The sequence below is a fragment of the Cladophialophora yegresii genome (assembly GCF_000585515.1).
Source record: "Cladophialophora yegresii CBS 114405 chromosome Unknown aczIN-supercont1.5, whole genome shotgun sequence".
NCBI classification, from domain to species: Eukaryota; Fungi; Ascomycota; class Eurotiomycetes; order Chaetothyriales; family Herpotrichiellaceae; genus Cladophialophora; species Cladophialophora yegresii.
In genome coordinates, this window is record NW_006913049.1 from 1,759,445 (window position 1) to 1,787,020 (window position 27,576).

A 27,576-nucleotide genomic window follows, 5' to 3' on the forward strand; every position below is an offset into this window, starting at 1 on the left:
AGGTCAAGAGACCACCAAGATGGCTTCATCCTCGCGACACAAGCCGCAGCCTCCGTCTTCCCATGTGAATCTACATTGTCTGCAATGCAACAACCAAATCGGAATCTTCGACAACGAATGGATTCGCCTTACCTCTTCATATGTTCGCTGTGCCCACCCTGGCGCTCATTTTGGCACCGAAGTCGCCGCGAACCGAACCCAGATTGTGCCTACAGGCGCTGCGCAACGTCTGCTGGAGGGGTGTACCCTCGCCGAGGTCTTCTGCACAAAATGCTCAGCAGTGGTTGGACAGTATTGCAAGGAGATACCAGGACCCGAAAAAAGAAATATGCTGTGAGCCTGCCCTGATGTCGCAGAAGACTAAATTGGTTATCTGACTCGGGTGATAGAAAGCAGTATCTTTATAAGTTGTCAAAGACATGTCTCAAGAGCGGCGATACCAATGAACAGGTTGACCCTATATTCGCCTATAGCGGGGATCTTGTCCAAGCAACCACGAGGACAAGCGTCACGCCCCGTGCGAGCCTGCCTGCTGTTCCTCGGTGGTCGCATACTCCCTTCCGCTCAGAGGAGACTCCCTCGCGCCTCCAGCCATTGCCAGATTCGCATCGTCGAGCTTCAGCCCAGCTGTCTTTGCGAAAGAACCACGAGCCTAATCCGCTAGCCTCTGGAGACTCAGAAGATCCGCCCACCGACCGCTTCACAACGCGAGACGTACGACTGGGCCTGCAGGAGGAGGCATTCCTAGCACTGGATGCCAGAATGCGTGAGAGTGAGAAACAACTCCGAGCGATCTCTGCGGTCCTTGATGCATTCCGTGGCACCCTCGAAGACATCAACGCGTCGGTCAAGGAACTACAATCTCAGAACACTATATCTAGTACCGGGAACTCCGCCGGTGGCGACTTTGTCGCCAACCTGCACGCCATGGCCAGGGCTCTGAATGCCGCGCAGTCCAATGAGCAAGAGCTGGAAAACCTTCGTGCCGAAAATACCACGCTCAAGGCGAAGTGGGATATTATCCAGTCAGCCATTACGACTGCAGCGGGAAGCGAACCGCCGAGCTCTTCTTCGACGGCGTTGCATGGCAATAGTCTGGGGAAGCGCAAGCGCGCCAGCAACGTCAGTAGAACTGGCTCTACTGGTCGCTCAAACCCTACATCACAGCCAAAGCCCTTTTGGCTGAGGAATTCATCGTCCTCCGCACAGGTCCCAACCCCCCAATCAAGCACACATTCAGACTTCCAATCCCAAGACACCTCCAATAGTTCACGTAACGCCACGCCTGATGATGCACACGACGAACCCAACCTGCCATGCTCTCCGCAGAACAGCAAGAAGTCCAAGGCATCGGTAGCGCCACGCTTACACCAACCGGAGAAGCAGCAGCAGGTTGCAGTGTCTGATGAGCATTCGAAGGGACTCAGTCCTGCTGAGCGTTTTGCCCTGGGCGATGTATCTTTCGATGATTCCCTTACAAGCGCCGGTGCTTCGGATGGTGAAGAACAACGGGGCAGTTCAAACTCAGTCCCAATGATGGATCCATCACAGTCACCATCAGCGCAAGATGATCAACCTTCGAACCTTGCGGATGATGGAATGCAGGCTGCCGAGAATGAGTCCCAGCCATATGCCGATAACGATGCTACGAATCCAAAAGACGGCGCGCAGTTGAGCGGCATTGGTGATGAGCCAGCAATGGACGTCAGCCCGACCGAGACGACCGCCAACCGCTTCTCAATGGGCGAGAGCGTCGAGTTTAGCGGTGATGACGAGGGTCAGGGAGTAGACCAGTATGAGGACCTAAGCTCATCAGAAGCTCGTCAAAGCTCTCCTGTGGACGTGAATAAAGACAAACAGACGCAAGCAAGCGACACCTCTACTCCAGACGACGCTTCGGTCCAGTCGGCACCGGCCAAACGAACTCGCAGCAAGACTCAGGCTGTTTCCACCGCTTCTGCGCGTAGAAAGACGATCGAGTTTGCTGTCGTCTCTTTCAAGGATAGACGAAGCGTTGCGCCCGAGCCACCAGCGTCACGGAGGATCCTGCCGCGCCGGATAAGCTCAGATCAAACGGGCCAATTCGAACACGCGACGCCAGAAACGGTCGAGGCTGAACTAATAGAGCTAGAGAAGCCCAAAGGACCGCGACAGTACAAGACCTATGTCCAGACAGGCACGAAGCTTCTGAACATTGAGTTGAAAGAGCTCGGACTGGAGGAATGGATCGACAGGGACAAGACGGGGCCTGAATACAAGCGGCTTGTCGAGGAGGCCAGAGAGCGCAAGCGGCAACAGACCAAATTGGCCGCACTCGCTAGTCGGGGGGTGTCTGTTCCAGGAACGGATATGGATGAGGCATTGCGACTATCTACGCCCTCCTTGGAAGAGGCATTGCAACAAGCGCAGGCTTTGGCTGATGCGACCAATGGGGGACTTCCGATTACCGTCAAAGGCCCAGCAAAGACAACAGAACCAGCTCGACAGGCGGTCAGTGTTGGTCCTATCAGCAAGCGTAGAAAGTCCAAAGCCCATCGTCAGGAAGAGATTCGCAAAAGAGATGAGCTGGCAAAGGCAGCCATGGAGATGGCAGACTAGAGATCGGAGCAAAAAGCTCAGGGCGTCAAGACAGAAAATTGAACCTATCCGCACCAGTCATGCATGGTATCGAACGGGCGTCGTGCAGTTTTGACACACGTCAACGCGATAAGTGAGAGCGAGGGTAGATTGCGCGTGTGGCTGAATTTGACATGTTTGGTTGTATATCCTGCATCCTATCGTGTGGCCGGGTCTCCAAGCACTGGCAAAGTTGCTCGCAGGAGGCAGTCCGGACTGGATGAATAGACCTAGACTCGGACGTCGCGGCATCGGCGCGTGACGTCTACCGTGCATAACCATCCCGTAGGAGCAAACAGAGGACATCCGTATCCATTGGCTCCTGTTCATTAGGCACGACGGTGCGCTACTCTAGCCAGGAACGGGGATGCCGGGACCGCGATCCTTAGGCACCCGTTTGGCCCCTCACGCACGCGCTGTCGCCTAGGACCAGCAGGAATCGATCTTCGGAAGCTGCAGGTGAGCTTCGAAGCACCGCCGCTGGAGAGCCGATGCAATGCAGGGGTCTGCCGCCCTCCCGCGTCCGCGTTGGCGGGGAAATTTCTTCGAGACGCAGCGCAGTCGAGAACTTAACTCGACTTTCTTCTATCCATGCCCACCCACGCCCTTTCTCTCCTTTTGGACCTTCGCACATTTGTTCCGTCACTCTACTGCTTGCTTGCCTTACGAGTGCGGTCTCTCTGATAGCGTTGCTTGGTCCCTTGCGTGTTGTAGCGTTGCGGCCACGTGCAGCCGTACCCTCGTCTCGTCGACAAAAGAACCATCGTAGGAAACCAATCCAATCTTTCGACCCCAGTACGCATGTACAATGACTAACAACTGTATAGAAAGACCTTGCTTGTGATCGACTCACCTACTCGTTCCTTGCGACTCTGTACTGGTAGGCTATTGCAAACTTTACTTCACTTCATCGGTTGTTGTTCCGTTCCCCAGTCAGCCCACGTCGACTTGACATGTCACTTGCCCTTGAGGGTGGGTAGAAGAGCCGTGGAGTTGCTTGCCCAGTTTCGGACACCGGACGCAGCAGGGAGGAGCCTCACGATCTATGGGCAAGTGCGCAGGAGGGGGTTTCCAAGGCACAATATCGCAGGAAGGCAAAGGGTCGTTCGTGGACGTCACATTTCGGAGGACAATTTTGTAGAGGACGACTCAGTGCAGCCCTTAACATCGGGATTGTTGTGCAAAAGCGAGACCTTACTTCTATGTTGCCTGGAAAATGGTTCTGGGTTCTGCGACTGACGCATGCGATGACAGATCCTGCAAATTGGTCGGCATTTCTTGGACAACAAGCATATCGTCAGGTACGTGCCCGAACCATCTCGGCACCCTTCTTTCCCCTTTGGCATGGAATCGTCGGTTGTGGTGCGGACTGTGGACAGCAAGGATTCCGTCCAACTCGATCTGCTACTAATCTAAGCGATACCTTTGTCCTCCCTTCAACTCCCACCTCAAACCGCCACCACTGGGACATGGCTAACGTAGGCGAAGGTGATTGGCAACACACAGGCGATGGCAGGCGCTTGTCTACTGGATCAGTTCTGACTTACCTGATTCCGGAGTACCATGACAATCTGGCACTACAGTCGCACTCGGTCAGTCGCACTCAAAGACGAAAGAATTATCCTAACATCTCTTCAAGTGGGACCGATCAAACCAGCGAGAACTGCAGATTCTCAGCACCATCAGCCGTTGTCTCCATTAACATCTAAGCACTTTTTGGACGCTGCAAGCAACAACATGTCTCAACATGCCACTCAACCTGCAACACAGCCTGCCAGGTTCCGGTACAACCTCTCTAATGTTTCCGATGAAGATGCAACAGATGTTATCTGTATGCTCACCCCCACATCGCCATCGGCGTTTGAGGCTGTCAAGGCCAACCTGCTACACGCTCCCCAACACATTCTGCAGAACCTTGACTTGGAAGATGTCGAAGAAGAAATACTCTTCGGTTCTAATCAGTCTCGAGATCTAGCTCTGAGGCTGTCCTCGAAGGTCAAGTGTCCTAAGGACGGATTCCGATTCGGTCGAAACCCCAACCAAAGTGACGTCCTTTTGACCGGCCACGAGAATGACACGCTACTGAGCAAAATTCATTTCAAGATATATGTCAACAATCAAGGCAGTCTAATGTTGCACGACTTGTCTACGAATGGTACGATTGTGGACGATGTCCACCTGAAGGCGAGAGATCGACGAGGCAAGCCTGTCCTCAAACCCGCCACCACAGTCCTTAAAAACGGCTCCCTTATCCGTGTCGTCTGTGGTCCAGACAAGCAAGAAGTCAAGATGATGGTACGGATCCCGAGCCGTGGAGATTTCGAAGATGCTTACGAAGAAAATCTCCGAAAATATCTTGCAGCAAGGGGTGATGTGGCTCAATTTGCTTCCATGAGGGAAAGTACATACGGCAATCATTGGAATGGCGGTTCCTTGTACAATTTCACCGGGTTGCTGGGCAGGGGCGCCTTTGCGACCGTGTACAGAATCCAGACCAAGAAAGAAGGCGACTTGTACGCAGCCAAAGAGCTTGACAAACGTCGTTTCATAAAAAATGGTGTTCTCGACCTGAAGTTTGACAGCGAGCTCAACATCATGAAGAACCTCAAACACCCCAACATTGTAAATTACATCGACTGTCATAATTACCAGCATTGGATCTACATCCTGATGGAATTCGTGCCGTATGGCGAACTGGCACAGCAACTGCGGAACCGTGGAGCAATCCCCGAAGCGGACGTCCAACAAATCGCCAAGCAGATATTGCACGCTCTAGACTACCTTCACCGAAGAAACATCACACATCGCGACATCAAGCCCGACAACATCTTGATAGCAAGCTTGAACCCATTGATCGTCAAGCTGTCAGATTTTGGTCTGTCAAAATGTGTCACAGATCAGGAGACATTTCTCAAGACGTTCTGTGGGACGCTTCTCTATTGCGCCCCGGAAGTCTATCCTGACTACGGAAACTATACTCAAGGATCTGGTCCAAAACGGCGGCGTGGCCTTGGCGAAGCTGCCTCCAAGCCTCCACCATCGCCCTATGATCAGTCAGTGGACATGTGGTCGTTCGGCGCCGTCATTTTCCACCTTCTATGTGGGAAGCCGCCTGTGACCGGGAGGGGCGATGATCGCGGCGCGCAAATGTTGAACAACATCATGACCAAAGAGGTCGACTTCGAGCCGCTCAGACAAGAAGGCATCTCGGAGGCGGCTGTTGATTTCATTGCAAGGCTGCTAAACCGCAATCCTGCTTCTCGACCGAAAGAAGCCGAGTGTCTGCAACATCCATGGTTGCGAGACGTACCTGACAATTGCAATTACGACGATGTCGAGGAGCCACTTGCTGATGCGGAGAATCAGCTGGAAGATATCGATGAGCTGAGTGAAGACTTCGTTGACGATGACATGATCGATAACTTGAATCAACTCAATCAACCCGCGTCTTCTTCTCCAACTCGACCGGCGAAGCGAGCTCGTACATTCATGGGCATGCCGCCAACAGCGAGCTCTATCAACTATCCATATCTGCCAGGAGCAGACCAAAGCCTTCCGCCACTTCCTAACGAAACGGCACCGCCTGCACAGACACTGTTTGGTGAAATATCCGCATCGGTGTTGCGGAGTTCAGGCGTCTTTGGCGGTGAGCTTAACCCTCTCCCTTCACCGACCCTTGTCAATAACCTCCGGGCCGGCGTCGAACAAATCAGCGTGAATGATTTTGTGGACCGTCCATCATCGAGGCGTGCAGAAAGCGAAGACAACGCTGGTCAGCCACTTCAATATCCTCAGGTGCTGGAAGTGCCTCCGGCTCAGACGACCTCAGCTGCAAGTCTTATGGGGGCGGAACAGCAGATTGGTCAACTCAATATGTCTTCGGAGGGAGATATTTCAGATGCTGCGACTCCAGAAACGACGAACCCTGTAACACCTGAAACTCGACAAATGTCTCCTTCCGAGTCTCTCACGCCCCATGTCGGCGCTGAGATCGCAGGACCTGAGCAGCCAGTGGGAGAGCCCATCTGCACACGTCAGATTGATCTCAACCTTGTGCAAGACCCAGTCAACTTTCAAGCCGAAGTCGAAGCACGAAACGCCTCCAGAGCCAACAAGCTACGGACCAAGGCAGAGACATTCCACGTCAACATGGCCGCGAGAGTCCGCTCTCCTTCAACCGAACTTGCCGCCACGATAGACGCGAAGACTGGCCAGGTCGTCCACAGTGGAGCTCGAGCTGAGCGCTTCACTCGCACGATTCTAGCTTCAGCAGACACAAACGGGACAAGTTCGCAGACTTCGCAGTTTATCAAGCCACCTAGACGCTACGGCAAGCTCACGAGCATGCCGGGGTCCTTCGCTAACATCACAATCAATCTGGAAGCTAAGGACACCATGTGGGGTCGAGGCGACGGCTGCACGGTGCGCTATCCAAACCTTAGCGACGCTCGTGTGCCCAAATACGCGCTCAAGATCTACTTCTGGGCACCGGGTATGGCGCCGTATGTTGCTGGTGGCGGAAATTGGATGGATGTACCAGGCGTTCGCACCCTCATCGCCACCAGTGCCAGCAGGTGTATCTGGGTCAACGGTGTTGCTTTGCGCAAGGAGTCTGCGTCTGGTGATGCGTCGTATTATGGGAAGATATACTCCGATGACATCATCACCATCTACGATGATGCTGATGGGTTCCTGAAATTCAAGGTAGAAATCACCTTTGGCGGAAGTGCTCGCCGGCGCCCCGCCAGCGAGAAAGGCTTTCTCATTGAAGAGGAACACGTTCACCATCAGAGGATGAAGGAACGGGAAAGCATGCGATTGAGCATGAGGGAGGGGGGCGGTGAGGTGCCCAATCCACCGGTTGGCCCTGAGTAAGATATGTACGGTCCCTGAAATAGCTTGGAAAATGATGTGCAATGTAATCATGATGTTGTGCTTCTTGAGAAAATGGAAATATACTGTGTAGTACGGTGCATCTCGAGATCTCGGGACAGGTCCTGCCGAGTCCAACTAGTTCGGACGCCGTTGGACCGCTTATCGAAGGGGGCAGCCGACAGGCACAACGAGCCGTGATAGGTTGCAGGTGCGCCTATCGCCCCTAGGCCTTGGCCAGGGCCGCCTAAGAGCGGAGATCGTGCAGCGGAGATGCAGCTGCGCCCGGTGTGACAGTGTCTCAAGACGTTGCACTGAGATTTCCCTGTCCCTTTGACGCGGTACTCGTACTGTGTAAATAGACGCGTCCTCGGAGTGATTTGCAGTTCTTTGCAATCGGAATAGAGATTTTTGGTGGATGTCAAGATCATTCGCTAGAAAGTGCAGACTTCGAAGTACAGTAGCATGTCATGTTCGGGCTTGACAGCTCCGCGCCGCAGGGAGACAGCCGTTCGACTTCAAATTCTGAAAGGTGGCATTTGACTTCTGAAAAGGCCCCTGTCAATCCTGCGAGGTGCCATGTGCGGCTGCAGCCATCCTCGCGGACTAGTGCTTTCCTCCTAAAGTCATGTAGCGGCGACGTCTCTGCAGGCGGGAGGGGCGGCACGCGGACTTGCAGATTCGAGGACTTGTAACCTTTCAGCGTCTCCAATAATAAATTGAATTCCAGAAAGGCTTCAACAACATTGGCAAACGCCCTTCCTCCGCCTGACAGTGAGACGCCTCCAGTAAAACATTCGACGTCTGGTTGCTGATGCCGTCGCATTTGCTGATGCTGTTCTGTTGCTGGCCTGCGGATGGGCACCTGCGTCGACCTGCCTGCTGAATCGGCGAAGTGAATCGAGCCGTTCCCATCTGCCGCACCCGCACTTCCTTTATCCAGCGTAATTATCGGCTGCGACGGTTGTTCATTACAGTCTTTCGCGAAAGAACAGCCGCACCACAGGAGAACCGCTCTACAGTATCTACGTATTGCGAATCGCGGGCCTCTCTGATGCGCACGCCGAACTCCAGAACCCGCACGTCGTATGACATTCACCACCTGCTCCGATGTCCCAATCAGTTTCACCACTACCTCCTCACGGACGATGGAACTCACCAGGCCTGACCGAACGCACCTCAACTCCCAACAGCTTGTATGCTGGAGCCCGCAATTACCAAGATCATAATGACGACCAGTGGGCGGCGGCAAAAGCAAGAAGCGCACAGGTTAGAGGATATCCCAGCATACAAACAAAGAATGAAGGCTTCTTCCTGCGGTCCAAGCGGAAAATCTCGACCCTTCCCGTCTTCAGTCCTTACACTCCTCTCTCCGCCAACTGGAAAGACCCAGAGAAACTCGGCCGCAGCCGGTGGTATCCGAGAGGTGGTGGCAGCTTGTCCAGGGTCAAGACATTTGCTGGCAATGTCTTGAGGAAGTTCAAGTTTCTGTTCATAATATTGTCCGTTGTGACGTTGACAACGGTGCTACTCTCACAGACAAGTGTGTGCCGAGAGGGAAGCCATGGGCACAACACGAATGCTAACAATGGCTACAGATGTCCTCAGACGGTATCGCGGCAACTCTCACCTAGGAGGCGGAAGCAAATTCGTCATTGTCCTTGGGGCCAACGAAGGCGGAGGTGTCATGGAGTGGAAAGGTCCCAGGGAATGGGCCATCGAGCGCGACAGTGTTAAGAACAAAAAGAGATATGCGGAAAGATGGGGATACCACCTGGACATTGCAGACATGAGCACCAAGAAGAGATACGCCCATGAATGGCGCGAGAGCTGGGAGAAAGTTGACCTGATCCGCAACGCCATGGCTCGGTATCCAAATGCTGAATGGTATTCATACATCTTCTCGAGTCGTCTCTGTGACAATGACTGACTTGCGCGACAGGTTTTGGTGGCTTGACTTGAACACTTTCATCATGGAACCCTCAATATCTCTCCAGAAACACATCTTCAACACCCTCGACACACAAGTGTACCGCGATATCAATGTCTACAACCCTCTCAACATTACCCATCCACCCCAGACCGAATTCCTTGACCTTGTCGCCAGGTCGCCCACTGGCGACAACCTGACGTCCTCGATCGACGTCATCATTCCCCAAGATTGTGACGGCTTCAACTTGGGTTCTTTCTTTGTCCGACGGTCTGCCTTTACAGATCGATTGCTTGATTTATGGTGGGACCCTGTTCTGTATGAGCAGAAGCACATGGAGTGGGAGCACAAAGAACAGGACGCGTTGGAGCATCTTTACGCTTCTCAGCCGTATCTACGGACTCACTTTGCATTCATCCATCAGCGGAAGATCAACTCTTTTCCGCCGGGTGCTTGTGCGGCTCAGCCGGCCCCTGACCAAGAGGCCCACGACAGGGAGCCGGTCCTCGATCCTAGGTTCCACTATAGTGAAGCGGAGCGGGACTTCATGGTCAACATGGCTGGTTGCGAGTGGGGTCGAGACTGTTGGGCCGAGATGTACATGTACCGCGAGCTCAGCAACAAGCTGAACCGTTCGTGGCGCGAAAAGGTCAAGGCCGCCATAACCCAACGATGGGTGAGCTTCAGGAGAACAGCTGACAAGGAAAGCACGACAAGGGAGGATTAAATGTCCGCCCCGGGCCTGCTCCAATGAAGACCACCTGGGGCCATACATGTTCCAAGCAGAGCATGAAGCGACTATTGTGCCCACAAATTACGACGAGCATTTGAGCGTTTTTGCCAGGGCCTGCCGGAGTTTTCGAGCGCATATTTGATGGAGTTTCGGAGCGATATCAGGACTACTGGGTGGGATAAAATGAACACCCACAGACGGATCTGACAGGTGCTGGAGTGCCAGGGGGGACAAATCACAACCAGAATCATGCAAATGGGCCTTAGAAAATCGAGGCTCAGGTTTACCTTGTACACTTAGATCGGTCGGCGTGGATACTTGCCTGGGAAAAATAGATGGGCGAAGGTTGCATGTAACAAAACGGGAACAAGAACATGGTGTCAAACAATGTTCGGCATTGTTGTTGTGGAGCTGTGGATGTGTGACAGTGTTATCCCGACTATCCATGTCAATGGCATGATCACACTTCCAGCGAAAAGTACTGACCCTCGTGTGTACCTATTCGTTCAGGTGAATATCACACTAGAGAGCAGCGGAACGTAAATGCAAAAACAGGTTGTCGCTCGGCAAACCTTCCTAGAATTCCAAGCATTTTTCTCAACTATACTCTCCACTTCTTCCTCTTCTAGTTCTCATCTCAAGAATCGGCTCGGGTCGAGCTCCTCCCCCTGGTTCTTCTTCTCTTTGACTTTGTTGGCTTAGATGCACCTTTATCTTTGACGCTCTAATCAGCCCCAGTGACAATAGACTGTAAGGCCGGAAAGCCCTGTGTCTCTAATTGCTCAGGCACGTACTCAGCAAACCCTTCTTAGAGTCACGAGCGTTTCTCTTTCCTCGGTCTCTTCACTACTCCCTCTTCCAGTCACCATCTCGAGAATCGGCTCGGATGGAGCTCTTTGCCCTGGTTCTTCTTCTCTTTGACTTTGTTGCCTTGGACGCACTGGTGTCTTTGGTGCTGTGGCCAGCCCCGAAGGTAACAGACTATAAGGCCGGAAAACCTTCAGTCTCCAATCGCTCCACACGTTCCTTTTCCCTCTCGCCAGCATCCCTCAGTGCAAGACAGTCATCGATGTCCTTGAGCATACGACCGGTCTTCCGCTTAACCATCGCGTCTGTCCGGTGCACAATACTCCAGCCCGAGCCACCACGGACGTCCTTCATCGTTGAGATCTGAGCTCGCAGTTCAGCGAGAACGGCTTTGTGGCACTGCAAGATCCGAGCCGCTCCCTCGGCAAAAGAAAGACCTTCGACTACGGTGCTCGCTCCTTCTTCGTCAGAAGATGCAGCGTCAATGTGAGTATCATGGTCGTCCTGCGGTCGGTCGCCGTCATCATCTTGGTCCTTGGACAGTGCCCGGAGGTGGTCCAGCTCTGCGTTGGCCTCGTGTAGCCGCTTTTCGAGGTCCTTGATGTTGGATTCCTTCAGCTTCCTCTTCAACCCGCTAATTTCTGCACGGAGTGCTTCGGCCTTGGTAGACTGTACTTTGAGTCTTGCGTTCTCTGCATGGAGTGCTTCGACCTTGTTGCTTTGATCTTTGAGCCTTGCGACCTCTGCCTTCAACTGCTTCATTTCCTCCTGATCCCTCGTCTGTTTACGAAGCCTGTCCTTCTCGGCAAGCACGATGGACTCGGCACGCTTCATGGTGTCGCCCATGCCGTTGATCTTGGCCTTCATATCGCAAACCCACCTATTCTTCTCCCGGCAATCTTCAGCGAGTTTTGCGTTACGTGCCTTCAGGGCTTGGATCTCATCGTTGGCCATTTTCAAACTTGCCGTGAGCTTTGCGATGTGTGCCATCAGGGCTTCAATCTCATCATTGGCCAATTTCACATTTGCCGTAAGTTGTTCCACCAGATCAGTCTGGTGCTTCTTGTTTTCCTCAAGCATTCGAATTCTTTCAACCGCTTTGGTATAGTTCGACATCACCGATGAGATCCTGTTACTTACGGCGACGCTGGTATCGTCGAGGGTTTGAAGCGCAGCACTGAGCTCGGCATTCGATTCGGCTGTGTTTGGCTGGTGGTTATGGCCACTGGTGCATGCTTCACTTGCCTTCAACATCACATGCAGGATACGGAACGAGTGTGTTTGAACGAGGTCCAGCTGGTTGACCAGCGATGTGATTGTGTCGGCGAGCTCTTTGATCTTGCAATCCTTGATGGCGTCCACGTTCATTTGGCCCGCAGTCTCTTCCGCGCCGGAAACCTGCATAAGAGCGATGTTGGAGGAACGAATCTTGGTGTGAAGCGTAATGAGCATCTTCTGGCACCCGAACAATTCTGCCGTCAGGCTTGCGTACGTCGTCGACAGTCTTGTGGCCTTTGCGTGGGAGGAGATCATTAGGTGGATGACGGCAATGGTCTGCTGCATTGACTTTGGATCGATCATGGAAATCACACCGCGGTAATGAGGGAGTATGTCGGCATATCCGGTCGCTTGGTTGGGGAAGGCGACTGCGTCCAATCGTCGATGAATCAATTCCATCTCTCTCTGGACGGCCTCTGGCGGAATGCCTCGCGCATCCTGAACCGATTGCGAGGCACCCATTGGTGGCGAGTTGGTGTCAGGATCCGAACTGTGAGTTCGTCAGTCTACTCAGGCGCTCAATGAGGGGGATTATCGTACCTGGGTAGGCAGCGTGACGGAGTGCCGCGTCAACAAGTCCGCGAACACCTAGGTTGGAGCCCTGGTGCGCCGGGCTTAATGTGTTTCGGCTCGCTGGATGAAGGCGTGAGATGTATGATGACAAGAGGACGTTGGTTCAGTGCAGGAAGACGGGTCGCTAAGTATATGCGCCGCGAGGCAGTGATGGGCAATTGGAAGAGACTGTGCCTGTGACTGTGACTCTGGCCGCTTTGTTGATACAACCACTGCCTCGACGCGGCTTCGCCCTCCATTTCACATTACTACAAGGCTGCCTTTATCAGCCCTTCGATGGGACATAGGGAGGGAAGGGCCAGAGAGATTTCCAACACTGTTCTAGCTGCACAATGCTGCTTTGTTGGTGGTTCAATATATCTCTCGATCGCAGAAGGCAGTACGCTTGAAAGAGGGCTTGAACTCGTTCTCCATTTAGCTTTGTCAATGTCTGAAGCTGCGAAGCAAATCCTCGAGTATGAAGACGCCGGTGTTGATCCTAAGTGATTGCCGCACATGGTGCAGACGTGGGATAGACGCCACCTACAACGAACAGATCCATGGCCAGTCATCGTCCTTTGCTCATTGCCGTCCAGAATCCCTCTCTATACATCTCTCCTACGTCTAGAAGCCACGCAACGTCGACCCATCTAGAAGACACAACCTCTCCTTGTCTAGAAGCCACAAGCTCTACTTCTTTAGAAGACACAACCTCTCCTTGTCTAGAAGCCACAAGCTCTACTTCCTTTAGAAGCCACAACGCAACCTCTACTTCACGCCCAACCACGCCTCGGTGATCCGGCCCAACCCATCCTTCAGCCACGGCGTCTCCAGCGTAACGCTCGGGTCCGTATCAAAGCCATGCTCCCCAGGCTGCACAATCAAGTCCACCTTTCCCTCCCCAAACTTCTCCCTCGCCTTTTGAGCCCACTTTTCACTGCCCTCCACCGGCACGGCACTATCTTCCCGCCCGTGGATGATCAAGATCGAAGGCACATTCTGGGCGCTCACATCCTCGACCCTCTCCATCGGGTACAAGACCTTGTCCTCGCCCAACAACTTCCGATACAACCCCTGCTGCACGATCGACAGCGCAAAGGGCAACCTATCAGGCGGCGTCGCGCTGGTCACCACGCTTTTCCTCCCATTTTTGGCCGCTTCGTCTTCGACGGATTGGATGTGCCGCCCCAGCACGTCCTTGGGCAGAGTCGGCGCCCCCAGAATCACCTTGTCGTACTCCTCCGTGTAGAACGGGCTCGCGACATCCAGCACGGGGTACGTCGCGATGCTAGCCTTCGCTAACCCCGCGGAACTGCCCAGCGCGGACTGCACGCTCAAATACCCGCCCGCACTCTCCCCCGTGACCAGCACCTTCGACAGATCGACCTGAAGCCCGGGCGCCTCGTGGCTCAAGTACCGAGGGAACTCATCGCGCAGCCAGGTCCAGAAATCTGCGACATCGTCCATGATTTCCGCCCCGTTCGCCTCGGGGAGGAGTCGATAGTTTGGTAGGACTACCACGGCGGTGTGCTGCAGGGCGTAGTCGACCAGCCACTGCGGGAACCAGTCGTCGTAGAGGGCGTCGCCGGTCACCAGGAACCCGCCGTGGAATTTGACCAATACGGGGAGCGGCGTGGGTTTGGAGGTCTCACTTGCGGCGTCGCCGGGGGTTATGTTTGCGAGGACCAGTTTCGGAACGAGCGTGTAGACGTTGATTGGGTGGTCATCGACGGATTTGTATGAGGTCGTAAGGATTGTGAAGGGGGCATATTTGGGCGCGGAGGCGGACGTTGAGACGGACATTCTGGTGGTGGTGGTAATGGCTGTGACAGTGACTGACTGCCACGGACTGAGTGTGCTTGTGGGTGTACCGGTGGCTTTGGATCTGGAAGACTGGATTGATGGTCCTTCCTTACTTGGTATGTTGGAGGCTCGTGGGTGTAACTGTGCCTCAGGGCGAAGTCCTGGTTGTTGGAGTGGGAGGGAGAGGTGTCGATCCTTGTTTCTTGTCGCGCTTTGTATATCAGATCAGTCCGCCTCGGGCGTCGAACTGAACTTCAACCCCGCGAGTCGATCCCAGCACCAGTACTGTACACAGTACGGGCGCGACCTGTGTGACGTTTGTAAATCCGCTGGGAACTTATACCTACAGTATACTGCCGGTACTCATGCACGCTGTTCTACAGATGTGCTACCGACTTTGTTAGATCTGACGCAACCAAAGTAGAACATCTGTACAAGTGAGGTAGAAGATGTGCTCGTAGTGGTGACGGGCGTAGCCCCACAGGCCACCATGTGTAACCGGATGGAGCACTTCTCGGTGTTACGATCGCAAGGTGGGACACCGACACCATCCCCCACGAGGCAATGTCCGAGTACAGCAAGTGCGCGGCAATGTAGTTCGTCAACGCCGTAGCACACCAGGCCCATGTGCAATGTCGAGTGAGTAACCAAGTTGGCTGGGCCGCGAGCACCATGGCATTGGAGTAGCTGATGATGAACCAAGTCATCTAATGTACTGTGAGGCACGAGAGGCACCAACAATGGGTCGAATCAGCGGACTGTCCGGTAGGGCACTTCACACATTCATCCCTGGAGGTGTGTACAGCGGAGCAGAATATACGACTAGAGTCACAGTACTCAGTGCGCCCATCTACAATCACTATTCCGCCGGTTGAACGTAGACTCCAGTCACGGAGAGGAACTTTTCCACGCGGACAATGAACACGCCGACTACTGATCGTTGGGGTGTAGGGAAATGCTAATAATCCGGATCACATTCGCCAGTCGCCATGTACTTCTCCATGTGAGGCCAGATATTGCAGAGTGAGAAAAGTACGAAGTATCCGAAGCCGATAATCAACGCCGGCTACAGGAAAGAGGACCAAAACCGGTGATGGGAATGCCCACCCACGCAAGTTTTCCAACACAGCAGCCGAGTACTTTACAGTAACACAGCACAACACAGCACAGTACAGCGCAACACAAGGTTACCAACGCACGCTTTCCTACCTGCCTCCCTCCTTCACACTCCCTCCACTTATGACCCGTTTCAACCTCTCCCCTACACCCCCTTTCCCTTTCCCCTTGCTGGCCCGCTCCTCCTTCTTCCTCGCCTTCTCGGCCTCTCTCCTCCGTTTCCTCTCCTCGGCCGTCTCTGGCGCGGGCCAACCCCTGTCGCCCGGCACTTCACCCTGCATGGGTCCACCCCACGCCAGCGACTTCAAGCCCCAGCCCCCGTTCTGTAAGTCGGGAAGAGTGCCGTCCGACCCAGGGTTGACGTAGAGTTTGGACTCGGCGAACTCGTTGAGGGCGGCGAGTTCTTCGGCGCTGTTTGCAAAGCTGTGTTTGGCGCGGTAGGGTGGGAGGCGGTGGTGTTTGGGGTCGAGTTTGGGGTCGACGGGGTTGGTGTATGCTGGGGGAGAGTTTGAAGACATGGTTGTTGGGTTGTGTGAGAATTGCGTTGTCGGATGCCTTTTCGGTCTTTTCTCACTCTTGGATTCTGCGGGTTCCGTGTGGTCAGAAGCCCTTTGGTCTTCTGGATTGTTGAATTGTGCGGGATTTATGTGGTCAGAGGCGCTTCTTGTCTTTCGAATTGTTCGGTGTGGGATTAGGGTGTCGGAGACACTTTGACCCTTTTAGATTGTTGGATGACTTGCGAGACAAGGCTGCATGTATCTGGTCCGATAGATCGCTAATCGTCTTTTCGTGGATATAGGTCCTGTGGCGATCCGGTTATCAAGTACTGTAAGAATCATCTGCAATGCCACTCGCTGTTCAACTCGTGGTGAGAGTTGGTCCGTAGTCATCTACCCCGCCACAATACAGACGGTTATATCCTGCGGGCAGGTCGTTGAGAGCCCCATGGAGCCCTTTTCGCCTTGCCATCGACAGGAACGAAGGCCGACCAAAAAAGGTGGAACGATGACATTACCTTGGCCCATGTGATGATTATTCCATCGCAAAGGGGACGTCACCTCAAAGGGCCTCGCCGTGTCACCATGTGTGACATGCGAGCACGCCCAAAGAAAGCCTGCCCTTATTGGTGGTCAGCTCGGGCTCGGTGATTCCCCGCAAACTCATGCCAGGCCTTGGGATCGGCCACACGAGTGTTGCTCCTGGATGTAATAATTTGGGATCACACCATTTTTGAACGTTGAATTGTTCCGTTTTCTATTGTGTGCTGGTGGGTCTCCTCGACAGAGGATGCCGGACATGAAAAATGACACAGTCATATACTGTGTGCTGGTCATGGAGAGCTCAGACCACCAGCTAGAGTGCTCGCCTGGTCGTCTGTTGCCGAAACCCACCTAGATCTGGATATCCAGTACGAGGTAGGTAGTCCGTAATCCGATACTTTTCCAGGACTTCAACCTTTCGAGATGGCTCTGATTTCGCCTCCTTGGACCTCCTGCGCCAACCCGGAGCCCCCTCTCGAATCGCAGCCTTGCCAAGAACAAAAGGGTCCGACCACAAGACGTGCGCAGTCAGATGAAATTCCAATCGCAGCTGAAGCTCTGTGCCTGATGAGATTGGTAGATCTTGAGGCCGCTGCGCACATCATCAGGTACAACAGTAGGGAGTACGCGGTGCTGACGCGACTGGCTTGAAAGCGGCAGACGTGCGTTGCGTGTATGGTCTACTGCTCCGCGGGGGCTCTATAGGGTGGGTCATTGATGTCCAGACGCAACGTTGCCGGCCACTAACGCCTCTCTCGATCCTCCTCGTCAATTCTCTACGTTGTCTGTCCCGGCGCTCTCTCCACCAAGAGACGAAGATGAATTAAAGGTATGGTACGGCCAGATTCCCTTCCACTATGATGAGATTAGCGGTCGAAAAGGGGATATTGCAGTTCCCGAAGTGGCGAACACGCGCCCTAGTTCAGCGCGGATCCGTGCGGTCGTCTGTAATGGGACTTGAACTTGTGCGATACTGTCAGAACACTTTCTCAAATCTTGGCTGGCTGCGGCTCCCAACTGCACTTTACTCAAACATATGACGGCGTGATGAGCCCAGGCGCGACGTTTACCTCAGTTGTGAATTCGACTGTCAACATCCTGGTTGGTGGCTTACCCCCACACCTGCCACACAACTCGTCGACGTGTCAACCAAGCCGATGTTCCAGATCCCCTTTACAGGAAGTGACACGTACTTTCGGAATCTGATTTCCAGCACATCAAACCCGAGGATGAGCTCGTACCACCATTCGTGGTTGACAGAAGCTGTACGACCATACAGGCCCGAAGCTTTACAGAGATTGCGAAAGCAACTGGGAGGCGATCAGCCCTCCTCGCATACGGAGGGTCATCCTGTCGTCGCAGATGTCGCCTGCAGCTTCGCTTCCAAGCGGCTTCCCCTGGGCCTAGGGAGTCTTTGTACGGCCTCATTGAACGATGAGCACTGTCCAAAGTCCAGCTCTGCCCCTGATTCAATCCTGGTTCGACGACCACCGAATTGGGGATGTGTGGACCAATTCACAAACACCTCAACGCTCGTAATTGCATCAAGCCCAAGACCGAGACTCAGATGATGCGGCCTCTGCGCCATGGCCCTCACGACCTCTCCGAAGAAGAGGACTGCTGAGGCCATGATATTATGGTGACTCTACCCTCTCCTGCAACTCGAAAGTCTGCAGTCTTTCCACAACCTTCGTTCATCGCCGATCTTCTGCAGCCACTCTTTTTAACGGTTCTCTGTGCTCTTCAGTCGCTATGGCGTCGTCCACTCGTTTCTCATTCCAGTCACTCGCCACAGTTCTGCTTTCTTTGTATCTAATTTTTGTCCCGCATGTCGACTCCCTGGCTAGCACAGACACCATCACATGGGGTGGCTCCAACGACCGAAGCGGCTACCAGAATAATCACAACATGGACCCAGCTGTGGTTGGAAGTTCTCAATTCGGGCTCCTATTCAAGGCCCGGTTGCCGGGAACATACCCCATCAATGGTCAGAACGTCCCCGAACAGCTATTCTCTCAGCCGCTTGTGTACACTGGCTCCGACGGTGTCCAGTATGTGTATGTTGCCACGACCCAGAATAATGTGTACAAAGTCGCGGCAAAGACGGGCGTAATTGTCGCTTCCCGGAACCTGCATCGGCCATTCTTGGTCAACGATCTGGACGGATGTGTTGATATCAACCCAACCGTCGGTGTAACGGCTACTGGCGTTATCGACCCAGAGACGGTACGGTTGTTCACTTTACCATAGGCATCGTGGTTAAGTCTGACATATGCAGGACACATGGTACTTCACATCCAAGACTTATATCGATCAGAGTCTTACTGGGACAAACGGCCGCCCCAATGGCCGATACTACGTCCATGCCATCAGTACTGTGGATCTCAGTGAGAGACCCAATTTCCCTCTCAACCTTGAGGGTATGGTGGCTCGCAACAATCCAGTGCGATCGTTCAACGGCGGCATCCATCACCAACGTCCCGCTCTGCTCCACACTGGCGATTATGTCTACGCTGGCTTCGCGAGTCATTGGTGCGTAGAACTCCTGCTGCTCGTTCCCACACCCACTTACTGACTCCATTGTTCTGCTAGCGTGCTGTACAACTTTACTGGCTGGATCGTGGGCTGGCACAAGGGCACTGGACAGATCGTGGAGAGATTCGCGACTGAAGGTGGTACGTGGAAATGCAGTTGCATCGTTCGGAAGTCTCTAACTGTCTTAGCCGGCGTCGGGCCCACTGTCCCTGGTGCAGGCGTGTGGATGTCGGGAGGTGGCCTCGCGAGCGACGACAAGGGCTCGATGTTCTTCGCTTCTGGAAATGGCTATGCTTCTCAGCTCGGTGGCGTCCCAGTCAATGGACGAAACCCACCTACCTCTCTCGAGGAAGCCGCAGTTCACATGGCAATCAACGAAGACGGCTCTTTGAATGTCGTCGACTTCTTCATGCCCTGGGAGAAGACCCAACTGGACGGTGCTGATAAAGGTACGATCCGTCATCTTGAACACGTTGGACTCGAATTGACTACGACCAGATCTTGGTACGTCGCCGCTGGAGATTCTTCCGAGCCAATTCTCTTGTGGAGATATCAAACGCATCGGAGTGGTTACCGGCAAGAGTGGGAAGACCTACTGGCTCAACCTCGACAACCTTGGCGGTTACCAAAATGGCCCAAATAAACTCGATAACGTCGTTCAGGTCTATCAGAACGAGAACTCGGTCTACGCTGGTGCCGGCGTATACCCTCTCGAAGGTGGATACATCTATATCAACGTCATCCAGTATCAGACACATGTGTTCAAGTTCTCCTGCAACGACGGCGTTCCTTACTTCAACAAGGTGGCGGACTCTCCCGAGAAGAATGCGTACGTTCTCGGTGTCGGTCATGGCACAGTAACCTCGCTCAACGATCGGCCTGGGACCGGCCTGGTGTGGACATCCGATGTCGAAGGCTCCAACCTACGCATCTATAATGCTATCCCGGACTCCAACGGCCTGATGACGGAGATCAACTCCTTTGTCACGCCCGGAACCACCAAGTTCACCAGACCTGTGTTTGGAGACGGCATCGTGTATCAGGGTACAACGCAAGGATACCTGTATGCATATGGTGCGCCTGTCAACTTGCCATTAAACTGCACCTCTCTCCAGTTCGGGACAGCCAATCTGAACACCACCACGGCACCGATGACCATTCAGTGCACAGCGAATACTGCTGTTACTGTCACCGCCGCAAGTATCTCGGGCAATCCGAACTTTGCCATCAGTGCTCTGCCCGGTCTCCCTCTCGTAATTGCCAAGGGACAACGATTCGCATTCCAGGCGACCTTTACGCCGCAAACAGTCGGTCCCTTGTCATCCTCTGTCATCCTCAACACCACACAGCAAGCTGCTGGCTTCAGTATCAATACGCCCGTACAGCTCAAAGGTACGGGTCAAAGCCAAGCTGCTCTGTTGATGACCTCACCGAATACAGTCAGTTGGAACGGCGTCATCACTGGACAGCAAGCTGGGGGTGTCAATCAGTCCGTCATCATCAGCAACCTCGGCAACAGTCCTCTCATTATCAGCAAGATTCAGTATTCTGTTGTCGGTGAGACTGGGCCCTGGATCACTCCGAATGGTACACAAGCGGCGGCTGTCGTATCCGCTTTCACCTTTTACAACATGCCGTCGTCGATACCGCCTAACAGCGCCGTTACGGTTCCGATCAACTTCAATCCGCCATACTCGGCCAATTTCGCTGCTTTCGTCAGTATTGTGTCGAATGGCGGCACGAAAGTCATCGACGTGCTTGCAGCAGGGTCGGATGAGCCAAAAGCTATCCTTGAATTCGAGTCACCCAACGGAGGCTGGGTGCCATACGACAACACCACTGTGTTTAGCTTCGGCAATGTCACGGAGAACACGAGCCGCTTTCTCAAACTCCGTCTCAGCAACAACGGGTCTGCAAATGCCGCGCCGATCTCAATAACTGTCAGCAAGCCTCCATTCGGTATCTCAGGCAGCATCATCGGTGCCAACAACGCTGTCGATCTTGCGGAAGGCACACTCGTCTATGCTAGGCAAAACCTCACTGCCACGCTTTTCTGTTCCGTGCCGAAGAGTCAGATCAACGTCGATCCCTACAACGGCACGGCTCAATGGACAATGAATCTCAACGATCCCACTTTCGGAAAGCAGCACATCCAATTCTTCTGCAACGCCGTCTCGGAGCAAGCGTCGCCGTTGGACCCGGTCACCCAACAAGGTATCTACCGATATGCAGGCTGCTTCAAGGAGAACAACCCGGGTCGACAACTCCAAACAGCCATCTACAGTGGACCAGCTAACACAAACGAGAAGTGTATAGGTCTGTGCTCTGCTGCAGGGTACATCTTCGCTGGCACCCAGTACGAGCAAGAGTGCTGGTGTGGCTACAATCGGCCGCAGCAAGTCGTCGATGATGCCAACTGTAATTTCGCCTGCGATGGCAATGTCAATGAGGTCTGCGGCGGTAACGGTATCGACGAGACAGGGTCTTACATCTCCCTGTTTGGCGACATCACCCGTTGGAACGGCAATTCTACTGACGCACCAGGGCCATACGTCAATCCTGGCAAACTGGGCTTCAACAGTGTCGGATGCTACACCGAAGGCACCAATTCCCGTGCTCTCAATGTTCAAACCCAATCCAACAACACGGTGGCCGGATGTTTGCAAGCTTGCCAAGGCTACTTGTTCTCCGGTGTCGAATATGGCGGTCAATGCTTCTGCGGGAATACGTTGGCAGCTGGATCTGTAAGTGCGAGCGCAACAGACTGCAGCATGACATGCAACAACAATCAGACTGAACTTTGTGGAGGTCCAAGCCGACTCAACATGTACGTCTACGGGAATGGTACACTGTCCAGCACGCCACCTTCCACGGGTGGAGGTAACGACAATCCCACTCCCTCAACAGGCCCTACGACTCCACCAACCATCGGCAACTTCACTTATCAGTCATGCTACACCGAAGTGGCTGGTCGGGCCCTCACTAGCTTCGCCCTTGCGGATAACAGTCTAACACTCGAAACTTGTGCCAGCAACTGCGCCCAATACCAATACTTTGGCGTCGAGTACGGCCGTGAATGCTACTGCGGAAATGCCCTTACATCAGGAAGCATTTTGGCAACGGATGGCCGCTGTAGCATGGCTTGCTCTGGCAACTCAAGCTTCACCTGTGGTGGCCCCAATGGCTTGACACTGTACCGGAACACCGATTGGTCTGCTTCTACTCCTCCTTTACAGACACCGAATCAGCCATCCGGCCCAGTCATCGTTCCTAGTGTCGGCAACTACCAGTATGTCGACTGCCATACTGAAGTCCCTGGGCGGGCTTTGACAGGTAAGGCTGTCGCTTCGAAGGACATGACGGTGCCGTTCTGTGCGGGCAATTGTACTGGCTTCACCTATTTTGCCATCGAGTACAGCCAAGAGTGCTACTGCGGCAACAGTCTTGCGTCTGGCTCTGTGACTGCAACAGATGGGCGCTGCTCCATGACCTGTGGTGGCAACTCGTCGACCATCTGTGGCGGGCCGAATGGGCTGTCTCTCTACCAATATGCTGTGCCGCCGAGTTCGAGTTCAGCCGCAGTCACAACCACCACATCGGGTATCGGCTCCAGCTCCTCCTTGATCGCGTCAACGTCGACTTCGATGTCGTTGAGGGCGAATCCAAGCACAGCCACAAGTACCACATCGGGTGTCAGCTCCAGTTTGTCCCTGATCGCGTCATCAGGTACGATGTCGCTGAGGTCAAATTCGAGTATAACCACAAGTTCCACATCGAGCGTCAACTCCAGTTCCTCATTAGCCGCGTCCACGTCGACTTCAGTGACGACCTCTTCTGGCTTGTCCACTGCTGTGGCAGTATCTACTTCTAGCGCCTCATCGAGTATCTCTCGTACTGGTAGCGCGTCCTCATCGCCCTCGACTCTGGCCGCCCCAACTTCGTCAAGCTCCACTGTAACAACATCGAGCGCCTCGGCAATGACCTCACCGGCTAGCTCTACTTCCAGGTCCTCGTCAGGCACAAGCACAACGTCCAGTCCTGGGCCTGGGACAACTGGTGCAACCTCTACGTCAGCTACTAGCCTCACCACTTCGTCAGGCCCTACTATTTCCACCACTCGGTCATCATCAGGAAGCACCAGCACAACTTCAACTTCAGTCTCTACCGTCGGCTCTTCGACATCTTCAATTGGGACACTCAGCATCAGTACGAGCACTGCCCCAGCAAGTACTCTATCACCAACCAGCACGTTGTCGACAAGCAGCAACGGCTTCAGCACCAGCTTCATCCCTGCTCAGTCATCGAGTGGCAGTACGGTCCTTCCAAGCACAAGCACGAGCCCAAGCACAACCTCGGCGACTACGACAAACCGTCTTACCAGCTCCACCTCTTTCCCGACGACATTCTCCACCCGTCTCTCTAGCACTCTCTCCACCACCACCACGAGCAGCACCACCACTTCGTCCACCGCCTTCCCGCAACCCAACCCGTACTTCCCAGCCGTATACCTCGGCTGCGCCGCCGAAGCCACCCAAGGCCGCCTCCTCTCCGCCGCGTCCACCACATCCCCTGGAATGACCATCGCGATGTGCATCTCCTTCTGCAGCGCGCGCAACCTCCCCCTCGCAGGGCTGGAGTACAGCCAAGAATGCTACTGCGGTCTAGCCACCCCCCTCGCGCCGACCACGGTATTTGACGCGACGGGCTGCACGATGCCCTGCCCAGGCGATACGCAGAGCACATGCGGCGGACGCAGCCGGCTGAGCGTGTACAACAACACCTCTTTGTCGCCACCGGCCGCCAACCCGGTCCTGCCCGGAGGGTACTCTTACCAGGGGTGCTTCACGGACAGTTCGGCCTCGCGGCGCACACTTGGCGGCGGGTACGCATCTGCAAACGCCACGGGGATGACGCAGGAAATGTGCGCCTCGACGTGCCTGTCCAAGGGATACAAGTTCGCGGGCGTCGAGTTTGGCAAGGAGTGTTACTGCGCGAACGTCCTGAGTGGAGGAGGAGGAGGAGGAGGGGGCAAGGCCGCGGTTCCGGCGCCGGAGGCGGAGTGTAATATGCTTTGTGCGGGCGATGCGCGTGAGTTCTGCGGTGGCAGTGCGAGGATCGGCGTGTGGATGAACAGTGCGTGAACCGTTGGTGTATGGCGTGCCGTGCGTGCGTGCGTGTATGGGCCGTGCCTGACTGATTCCCTGACTGAGTGTGGACATTTCTCTGTTTCCTTTTCACTCTGTGTGTACCTTAACCTTATACTTTTCTTGCCCTTCGTTGCCTTTGCATTGTCGGACGCTTGTGTGGGTGAACGTGAACGTGAGCTTACCTTACCTTACCTTTCCTTCCCTCGCCTTCCCTTACTTTGGCATTGTCGGATGCATGTGTGTGGGGGTGGACAATGGGGCGTCTGGCTCAAGCAGTGGACCGAAGAGATGATGAAGCGAAGCTGAAGCAAAAGCAGAGGAAATATTTCTCTGTTTCTTTTCCACCTCCCTTTCCTTGTCTTGTCTCTGTCTGCCGGATGTTTGTGTTGGTGGTTGAACAATGGGCGGTCTGACCCAAGCAGTTGGCTAAAGGAGATGTTGGATGGAAGTAGAAGCGGAAGCAGACACGAAGCAGAGACGAAGCAGAGACAAAGTCGAGACCTTGGAGTGAAGTAGAGAACGGAGCAGAGAAACCCCAGACCAGGCCTGGATTTCCGACCCGCTGGGCGCCCTTCCCTTCTTATTGGTATTCTCACTCTGGCTCTCACTCTCACCCTCACCCTCACCCTCGTTCGTTCCTCGGCGGACAGTCTACGCGGATAGATAGGTATACAGTAGATCGATAGATACTGTACTTGCCAGGGGATTCGAGATCCATGCTGTGATACAGCGACTAGATTCATGGGTTCCATGTCTGTCTGATCTCTGCAATATGCTGTCCGCACTTCCGTAACACTCTCCTCCTCTCTTGTTCCCACTCTCCTTCCGGTCTCGGTGGGCCGCCTATATAGATAGATAGATAGGTAGATAGATAGATAGGTAGATAGGTAGACAGGTAGATAGGTAGACAGGTAGATAGGTAGACAGGTAGATAGGTAGATAGATAAGATACTTGCCAGGGAAACTATGTATACATGCCGTGGTACAGTAGATTCATGGGCTTCCTATTCCCACCCGCCTTCCTTTCTGGGTGGACTGCCCAAAGGGTTAGATAGGTCGATCGATCGATACTTGCAAGGGAAATACATGTACATGTTGTGATACACTAAGTAGATCCAAGGGCTCCCCATATCTGTCGGATCTCTGCAACATGCCCACTTAAGCTTGATGCTCAATACAGGCTAAGTGAAGACCGACTTACTTTTTGGCATACCTGTCCGAGGCATTGTTGGTCTGTAAAGGCTGGTGAGTCTTCAGTACATAGCTCTGACTTGCAAGTTGTGCCTTCATGTCCCCGCTCGAGCAGTGTGCCCGTGGCCTCTCAGGAATACTGCCATTGCGGCAGGTCAAGTATCGTGAGCCCTTGATACTTTACTCAAATGTTGATAGTTTGCATTGCTGACTTGCGTGTCTATGACTAGATCCGACACCAGAATGGCCCCATCTCCAGTATTGCCGGTCGACCCAGGTCCCCTTGGTCGCCATGGCCGTGTGCCGAATAGCCGTCGCCCACTACCAGATCGTCACCACAACACCGCCAACGAAGACCACGTCCCTGCCACCGGCCTCTCATAAACCGCAAGGCGAACCGCCCGCAACCCAAATCGCGCCAACGCGTTCAAGCGTATGCAAGCTTGAAAATGAAATGGTATCTCAATGTTCAGAGCGTCAACATCAAAAACATTTGAAACGAGCATCGTAACACTGATACAACCGCGCCGCATAGACATCGTACACTGCCCCAAAAGTAGTTTGCTTCAACACCTCGAGTGGAGGTGTTGGTCGACGGCTAGGCAAGCTTGCCAACAGAATCTCGGCCTTGCCAAGTCAAACCAGAAGTAACAGAGCTTCATGGTCGAAGAAATTCATGGCTTAAGCCTTGAGTGCGGTTTTCTCATCGATAATGGAGAACGAGTTCGCCGTCTTTGTATTGGGCCGCTTGACCCGCAGGACAGCGTCTTGGTTGGACATTCTTCTGCCCAGGGCACGTTCGACCTTTGCGCCCAAGCTCAGCTTGCTCAGCTCATCGGTCTTCTTGAGCGAAGGCACGAAGCGTTGCTGTTGGAGGTGTTTGTTCTCTAGTCTGTCGAGTCCTTGCGTGACGTGTCGAATCTCAGCCATGCCGACTTCGGGACTGACGGATATGGTCGCTGGGGCGGCGGCAGAGCCGGAGACAAGTGTTTGGGAATTGGAGCAGTTGCTATTGGTAGTAGCGAAAGAAGGAGAGGCAGAGTAGGTCGAGTAGCGTTTGGAGGTGCGCTTCGAGGTGATCTGTCAAAGACCGTTAGCGACAATTTCCATTAAGATTGCATTGGAGGTGTCACGCACGCTTGGAGCGATGATCGGCCTTTGAGATTCGAGAGACCTGCGAGACATGGCTGCGGTGGTGTGTTACAGGCACGTGGTGGAAAGAGTGTCGAGAGTTGTGCGCAGGGGCGATAAAGAATAGTTGCTGTGGCAGTGGTGGTCTTTCTCAAATTGGTGGTGACGCTGTTCCAGCTCGACACTCAGAAGGTCTCCCCACAGCAGAGGGAAGCTCAGAGCCAGAAGCGGCGGCAGTGGAGTTCTGCTTTGTGCAGGTGTGTTCCAAAAAGCGCAGTTACGTTGATGATCAAAGCCGGTTAGGGAGGTGTTGGACACTGAGTCCTGACGTGTTGATGCCACGAGGTGTAGAAAAGAGTCGGTGTGGTGACTGAAGTCGGATAATGATAGTTAGTCTGGAGAGGGCTGATTCAGGTCTGGTTCAGATGGGGTGGGCAGAAAGATATGTACGAGGACGGCGTGTCGCTTTGTGGTTCGGATATCCGGTGAGTCGGGTGAGGAAGCTGAAGAGAGAGGATGAAGAGCGATGCCCTTGCGGATGTTGCTTGGTGACCTGGAGCTTCCACGGCTGCCTTGGTTTACTCTTAAGAAACCGCCGTCTAGCGTCCGGGGGTTCTTCCGGAGGTGCCTGTCCAATGGCACTTTTACTTGTGAAAGCCACAGCTACCGACGTTCACTTGGGCAACAGCCCGTTGCTTGCTCTCCCCTGTCTAGGCGCGAAATCACCTTCCACACGGCCTTGGGCCTTTCTGTTTTCATCTCCCCTGCATGACGCCACTGCTTCAGAATTAGCCATCCAGAAAGATGCATGGTTCCACTGCTCCA

General features: G+C 53.9%; 8 protein-coding genes across 8 annotated transcripts; 4 read left to right on the plus strand and 4 right to left on the minus strand.

Moving 5' to 3' along the window:
- Positions 1-762: 762 nt before the first annotated feature.
- A1O7_07360 (uncharacterized protein) lies at positions 763-2,598 on the plus strand (the record flags this gene model as incomplete). Its single annotated transcript, XM_007761360.1, has 1 exon — positions 763-2,598. One exon carries the CDS (start codon positions 763-765, stop codon positions 2,596-2,598), a length of 1,836 nt encoding a protein of 611 aa, XP_007759550.1.
- Positions 2,599-4,353: 1,755 nt separating this feature from the next.
- Positions 4,354-7,491, plus strand: A1O7_07361 (CAMK protein kinase; the record flags this gene model as incomplete). The annotated part of the gene is made up of 1 exon (XM_007761361.1): positions 4,354-7,491. The coding sequence occupies one exon, from the start codon at positions 4,354-4,356 to the stop codon at positions 7,489-7,491; it is 3,138 nt and encodes a 1,045-aa protein (XP_007759551.1).
- Positions 7,492-8,598: 1,107 nt separating this feature from the next.
- Positions 8,599-10,145, plus strand: A1O7_07362 (mannan polymerase II complex MNN10 subunit; the record flags this gene model as incomplete). Its single annotated transcript, XM_007761362.1, has 3 exons — positions 8,599-9,031; positions 9,087-9,375; positions 9,431-10,145. The coding sequence occupies 3 exons, from the start codon at positions 8,599-8,601 to the stop codon at positions 10,143-10,145; spliced, it is 1,437 nt and encodes a 478-aa protein (XP_007759552.1).
- A 987-nt stretch (positions 10,146-11,132) lies between these two features.
- A1O7_07363 (uncharacterized protein) lies at positions 11,133-12,698 on the minus strand (the record flags this gene model as incomplete). Its single annotated transcript, XM_007761363.1, has 1 exon — positions 11,133-12,698. The coding sequence occupies one exon, from the start codon at positions 12,696-12,698 to the stop codon at positions 11,133-11,135; it is 1,566 nt and encodes a 521-aa protein (XP_007759553.1).
- Positions 12,699-13,556: 858 nt separating this feature from the next.
- A1O7_07364 (uncharacterized protein) lies at positions 13,557-14,591 on the minus strand (the record flags this gene model as incomplete). Its single annotated transcript, XM_007761364.1, has 1 exon — positions 13,557-14,591. One exon carries the CDS (start codon positions 14,589-14,591, stop codon positions 13,557-13,559), a length of 1,035 nt encoding a protein of 344 aa, XP_007759554.1.
- A 1,205-nt stretch (positions 14,592-15,796) lies between these two features.
- Positions 15,797-16,225, minus strand: A1O7_07365 (uncharacterized protein; the record flags this gene model as incomplete). Its single annotated transcript, XM_007761365.1, has 1 exon — positions 15,797-16,225. One exon carries the CDS (start codon positions 16,223-16,225, stop codon positions 15,797-15,799), a length of 429 nt encoding a protein of 142 aa, XP_007759555.1.
- A 2,274-nt stretch (positions 16,226-18,499) lies between these two features.
- On the plus strand, positions 18,500-24,423 carry A1O7_07366 (uncharacterized protein; the record flags this gene model as incomplete). The annotated part of the gene is made up of 5 exons (XM_007761366.1): positions 18,500-18,973; positions 19,026-19,279; positions 19,340-19,422; positions 19,471-19,731; positions 19,781-24,423. 5 exons carry the CDS (start codon positions 18,500-18,502, stop codon positions 24,421-24,423), a joined length of 5,715 nt encoding a protein of 1,904 aa, XP_007759556.1.
- A 1,878-nt stretch (positions 24,424-26,301) lies between these two features.
- Positions 26,302-26,805, minus strand: A1O7_07367 (uncharacterized protein; the record flags this gene model as incomplete). Its single annotated transcript, XM_007761367.1, has 2 exons — positions 26,302-26,700; positions 26,758-26,805. The coding sequence occupies 2 exons, from the start codon at positions 26,803-26,805 to the stop codon at positions 26,302-26,304; spliced, it is 447 nt and encodes a 148-aa protein (XP_007759557.1).
- Between the last annotated feature and the right edge of the window lie 771 nt (positions 26,806-27,576).